The 6,000-nt window shown below is 52.5% G+C and overlaps 1 protein-coding gene across 1 annotated transcript in view; it reads left to right on the top strand.

Annotated features, from left to right (window-relative positions):
• The first annotated feature begins 328 nt into the window (after positions 1–328).
• The window catches only part of LOC144489045 (pyruvate carboxylase, mitochondrial-like), a 44,401-nt gene continuing 38,729 nt past the window's right edge, over positions 329–6,000 (top strand). Inside the window, exon 1 of the mRNA XM_078206993.1 lies at positions 329–386. Within this exon, the coding sequence (XP_078063119.1) occupies positions 329–386 (58 nt within the window). The remainder of the gene's footprint in view (positions 387–6,000) is intronic.

Here is a 6,000-nt window from a genome sequence, read left to right as displayed (position 1 = left end):
TGGATGAATATTCCAGCGACAGGACCAGTCCGTTGCCGCTGCCGGGTGCCACGCTGTCAAAATTCACCCCACCCATGCCACGGGGCAGCTGGTACAGCCACAGGCGCGTGAGTCGCTGCGGAAGATGGCATCTTCTCCAGCCACTGTAAGCACCCTTATCCTCAGTAATATCAAACCCCGGGAGACATCGTTCGTGCCAAAGCTGCGAAGCACGACGGTTCCCTCCAAATTATTTAAATAGCCCGAGTGAGCAGAAATTAATACGGGTTTCCAAGGACTCTTGTTCCAGACAATTGTCCATTACCGTCGAACAGGCCTCATAAATTAGATGATACTTATTTACCTCGACATCATCAAACTGTCGCATGTGAAGAGCTCCCCTCACGGTTTGTAGAATCATAGAAACCAGAAGCAGGAGGAGGCCATTCAGCCCCTCCAGCCTGTTCCACCATTCATTACGGTCATGGCTGATCATCAAATTCAATATCCTGATCCCCCCCACCCTTCCCCTCCCATATCCCGCGATCCTGTTAGCCCCAAGAGCTATCACTAATTACTTCACAGACTCACAGAATCCCGACAGTGCGGAAGGAGGTTATTCGGCCCATCGAGTCTGCACCGACCACAATCCCACACCCAGGTCCTTGACCCTGCTAATCCCCCTGATAACAAGGGACAATTTAGCAAGGCCAATCCACCGAACCTGCACATCTTTGGACACTAAGGGGCAATTTAGCATGGCCAATCCACCTAACCTGCACATCTTTGGACACTGAGGGTGAATTTAGCATGGCCAATCCACCTAACCTGCACAGCTTTGGACACTAAGGGGCAATTTAGCATGGCCAATCCACCTAACCTGCACATCTTTGGACACTAAGGGGCAATTTAGCATGGCCAATCCCCCTAACCTGCACATCTTTGGACACTAAGGGGCAATTTAGCATGGCCAATCCACCGAACCTGCACATCTTTGGACACTGAGGTTGAATTTAGCATGGCCAATCCACCTAACCTGCACATCTTTGGACACTAAGGGGCAATTTAGCATGGCCAATCCACCGAACCTGCACATCTTTGGACACTGAGGGTGAATTTAGCATGGCCAATCCACCTAACCTGCACATCTTTGGACACTAAGGGGCAATTTAGCATGGCCAATCCACCGAACCTGCACATCTTTGGACACTGAGGGTGAATTTAGCATGGCCAATCCACCTAACCTGCACATCTTTGGACACTGAAGGACAATTTATCATGGCCAATCCACCTAGCCCCGTCTGGAGGTGGCCAGAGGGCGCTATGGAATGCTCCCCAGGCATCCCGGATCTGTCCTGGTCGTTTGAGGTGGTACGGGAGGCCCAGTAGTCGTTCCCTTGGTGGGGGGAGGACGGGTGGTGGTTGTGGGGGGGTGTGGGTACTGCCGAACCAGGGGGTCACAGTCTGAGGATTCGGGGTGGACCATTTAGGACGGAGGTGAGGAGACATTTCTTCACCCGGTGAGCCTGTGGAATTCATTCCCACAGGAAGTAGTTGATGACAAAACATTGAATGTATTCAAGAGGCGGCTGGATATAGCACTTGGGGCGAACGGGGTCAAAGGTTATGGGGAGAAAGCAGGATGAGGCTGTTGAGTTGGACGATCAGCCATGATGGTGATGACAGGCAGAGCAAGTTCGAGGGGCCGAATGGCCTCCTCCTGCTCCTATCTTCTATGTTTCGATGTTTCTGTTAGTGAACAGTGCCCAGGACGCGATCATTTAAACGGGGACTGACTGGAAACGTTACAGAGGTGGTGCTGAATAATACACAGTGTGATGGCTTTGGACACCAGGCCTGACAGAGTGACTGCACTGATCCCCGAAGCCATAGATCAGACGCATGCAAATACGGGGAGTTCATTATTACCGCATCACATGATCGGAGGGCTGGGGGAGTGTTGCCATGGTTACGGGCTGAATCTAACAAGTATGCGAGGCAGTCAGATCTTCAGCTTGGCTCCTGTGCCGGTTTGCCAAAGGGAAAGGTTTCATTCTTTCTATCCCCTTGTTCCCGTGCCTCTGCACAGTGGTTACCATGGCGGCCTCACAGTGCCAGGGACCCGGGTTCGATTCCCAGCCTCGGGTCACTGTCTGTGTGGAGTTTGCACGTTCTCCCCCCGTGTCTGCGTGGGTTTCCTCCGGGTGCTCCGGTTTCCTCCCGCACTCCAAAGATGTGCAGGTTAGGTGGATTGGCCATGCTAAATTGCCCCTCAGTGTCCAAAGATGTGGCCCTCCGACAGTGCGGCACTCCCTCAGCACCGGCCCTCCGACAGTGCGGCACTCCCTCAGTACTGACCCTCCGACAGTGCGGCACTCCCTCAGCACTGACCCTCCAACAGTGCGGCACTCCCTCAGCACTGACCCTCCGACAGTGCGGCACTCCCTCAGTACTGACCCTCCGACAGTGCGGCACTCCCTCAGCACTGACCCTCTGACAGTGCGGCACTCCCTCAGCACTGACCCTCTGACAGTGCGGCACTCCCTCAGCACTGACCCTCTGACAGTGCGGCACTCCCTCAGTACTGACCCTCCGACAGTGCAGCGCTCCCTCAGCACTGACCCTCCGACAGTGCGGCACTCCCTCAGCACTGACCCTCTGACAGTGCGGCACTCCCTCAGCACTGACCCTCCGACAGTGCGGCACTCCCTCAGCACTGACCCTCCGACAGTGCGGCACTCCCTCAGTACTGACCCTCCGACAGTGCGGCACTCCCTCAGTCCTGACCCTCCGACAGTGCGGCACTCCCTCAGTACTGACCCTCCGACAGTGCGGCACTCCCTCAGCACTGACCCTCCGACAGTGCAGCACTCCCTCAGTACTGACCCCCCGACAGTGCGGCACTCCCTCAGCACTGACCCTCCGACAGTGCGGCACTCCCTCAGACCTGACCCCCCGACAGTGCGGCACTCCCTCAGCACTGACCCTCCGACAGTGCGGCACTCCCTCAGTACTGACCCTCTGACAGTGCAGCACTCCCTCAGTACTGACCCTCTGACAGTGCGGCACTCCCTCAGTACTGACCCTCTGACAGTGCGGCACTCCCTCAGCACTGACCCTCTGACAGTGCGGCACTCCCTCAGCACTGACCCTCTGACAGTGCGGCACTCCCTCAGCACTGACCCTCCGACAGTGCGGCACTCCCTCAGCACTGACCCTCTGACAGTGCGGCACTCCCTCGCGATGCTGGGAATGTCAATGTGTCAAATATGGTCACGTCTCTGACACGGGACACAAGGACAAAACCTTCTCACTCAGAAAGAAAGAGAGAGAGAAAGAGATAGAATCATTGTGCGGGGGGGAGTTTTTCACGCAGAGAGTGGTGGGTGCCTGGAACGCGCTGCCAGAGGAGGTGGTGGAAGCGGGTACATTAGCAACATTTAAGAGGCATCTGGATGGGTCCATGAATAGGGAGGGAATCGAGGGATACGGACCGAGTAAGGACAGAAGGGTTTTTTTAGTTTAGTTAGAGCATGTTGCCGCTTTATAGAACCTCAGTGAGGCCGCACTTGGAATATAGTGTTCAATTCTGGTCGCCACACTATCAGAAGGATGTGGAGGCTTTGGAGAGGGTACAGAAAAGATTTACCAGGATGTTGCCTGGTATGGAGGGCATTAGCAATGAGGAGAGGTTGGAGAAACTTGGTTTGTTCTCACTGGAATGACCGAGGTTGAGGGGAGACCTGATAGAAATTTTTTTTTTGATTCGATTTATTATTGTCACATGTATTGGGATACAGTGAAAAGCATTGTTTCTTGCGCGCTATACAGACAAAGCATACCGTTCATAGAGAAGGAAAGGAGAGGGTGCAGAATGTAGTGTTACAGTCACAGCTAGAGTGTAGAGAAAGATCAACTTAGTGCAAGGTAAGTCCATTCAAAAGTCTGATGGCAGCAGGGAAGAAGCTGTTCTTGAGTTGGTTGGTACGTGACCTCAGACTTTTGTATCTTTTTCCCGACAGAAATTGCCCCTTTGTGCCAGGGGGAACTAGCTAGGGTAAATACATGGGGTTTGGGGATAGGGCCTGGGTGGGATTGTGGTCGGTGCACACTCGATGGGCCGAATGGCCTCCTTCTGCACGGTAGTATTCTGTGATTCTAAGAAGGTGGAAGAGAGAATGTCCAGGATGCATGGGGGTCCTTGATTATGCCGGCTGCTTTTCCCCGAGGCAGCGGGAAGTGTAGACAGAGTCAATGGATGGGAGGTTGGTTTGCGTGATGGAATTGGGCTACATTCACAACCCTTTGTAGTTCCTTGTGGTCTTGGGCAGAGCAGGAGCCCAGACCAAGCTGTGATACATCCGGAAATGATACTTTCTATGGTGCATCTGTAAAAGTTGGTGAGAGTCGTAGCCAAATTTCCTTAGTCTTCTGAGAAAGTAGAGGCGTTGGTGGGGCTTTCTTAACTATAGCGTCGGCGTGGAGGGACCAGGACAGCTTGTTGGGGATCGGTGAAGGGCCTCTTCCTGTGCTGTACTTACCTTTGCTTTTTGTTCATTCCAAGGCGCTTATTTTGTTTAATTTAGCAATAAAGATCTTGCGACGGGGGAGTACTATTTTCCCTTAATTTGATGAATAACCTTTTGTTATGGATGTGCAGTGCTCCGAATCGCGTGGAGTGCACTGTATTTCATTTCTTTGACAGGGGAAACTCCCCAGAGTCACAGAGAACCATTCATTTAATCAAACGGTAGTACTGTCATGCTTCTGCCTGCTCCCTCACTGTCTCCTCAAGCATTAATGAAATGGAACAGATTATTTAATTCCTGGCGGCTGCTAACTTGCCTTTTTACACAGTTCGACATGCCCCTGGCATACCAATTCAAAATGAAAACTGGTTAGCGTTTTTAGTTTGGTTGACATAATTCGCCGGCCGGGAGGTTGTCAAGGGATGCAACGGGATACAGATCAGTCGCAGGTAGGGGCGGAGAAACGGCGGGTGGAGTTTAATCCGGTGTGAGGTGTAGCATTTTGGGAGATCAGGGTGAGTTTCCAGTTAATAAGAACATAAGAACTCGGAGCAGGAGGAGGCCCTCTGGCCCCTCGAGCCTGCCCCGCCATTCAATAAGATCATGGCTGATCTTTTCGTGGACTCAGCTCCACTTACCCGCCCGCTCACCATAACCCTTAATTCCTTTACTGTTCAAAAATCTATCCATCCTTGTCTTAAAAACATTCAATGAGGTAGCCTCAACTGGGCAGGGAATTCCACAGATTCACAACCCTTTGTGTGAAGAAGTTCCTCCTCAACTCTGTCCTAAATCTGCTCCCCCTTATTTTGAGGCCATGCCCCCTAGTTCTAGTTTCACCCGCCAGTGGAAACAACTTCCCTGCTTCTATCTTATCTATTCCCTTCATAATCTTATATGTTTCTCAAAGATCTCCCCTTCATTCTTCTGAATGATGGGGCCCCAGACAGCGTTGATGTACAGAGGGACCTTGGGTTTCAAGTCCATTGGGCGGATTTCACCGTCCCCCCTCCCCGCCATGGGAATTGGGGCGAACCTTGGAAAGGTCTGTTAACCTCGGGTGGGACTTCCCAGTGTCCAGGCAGCATCCTGGTAAACAGTGGCCACAATTTTGCCAGCACGCCCATCCCGATTCCGGGTGCAGGCTTGGCTCGGAGAATGGCCTCGGGCGGGACCGTACAAACCTCTGGCGAACAAAATTCCGCCCAGAGAAACTAGAAGCAGGAGGAGGCCATTCAGCCCCTCCAGCCTGTTCCATCATTCACTTTGATCATGGCTGATCATCAAATTCAATATCCTGATTCCCCCCTTCTCCGCACCCCCCCCATATCCCTCGATCCCTTTAGCCCCAAGAGCGATATCTAATTTCTTCCCGAAATCACACAACGTTTTGGCCTCGACTACTTTCTGTGGGAGTGAATTCCACCGCTCTCTGGGTGAAGAAATTTCTCCTCACCTCAGTCCTAAAAGGTTTACCTCTTATCCTCAAACT

Source organism: Mustelus asterias, unplaced genomic scaffold (genome assembly GCF_964213995.1).
Source record: "Mustelus asterias unplaced genomic scaffold, sMusAst1.hap1.1 HAP1_SCAFFOLD_1958, whole genome shotgun sequence".
In the NCBI taxonomy this organism is placed as follows: domain Eukaryota; kingdom Metazoa; phylum Chordata; class Chondrichthyes; order Carcharhiniformes; family Triakidae; genus Mustelus; species Mustelus asterias.
Note: the sequence above shows the minus strand (reverse complement) of the source record. Positions and strands in the feature narration are given on the sequence as shown.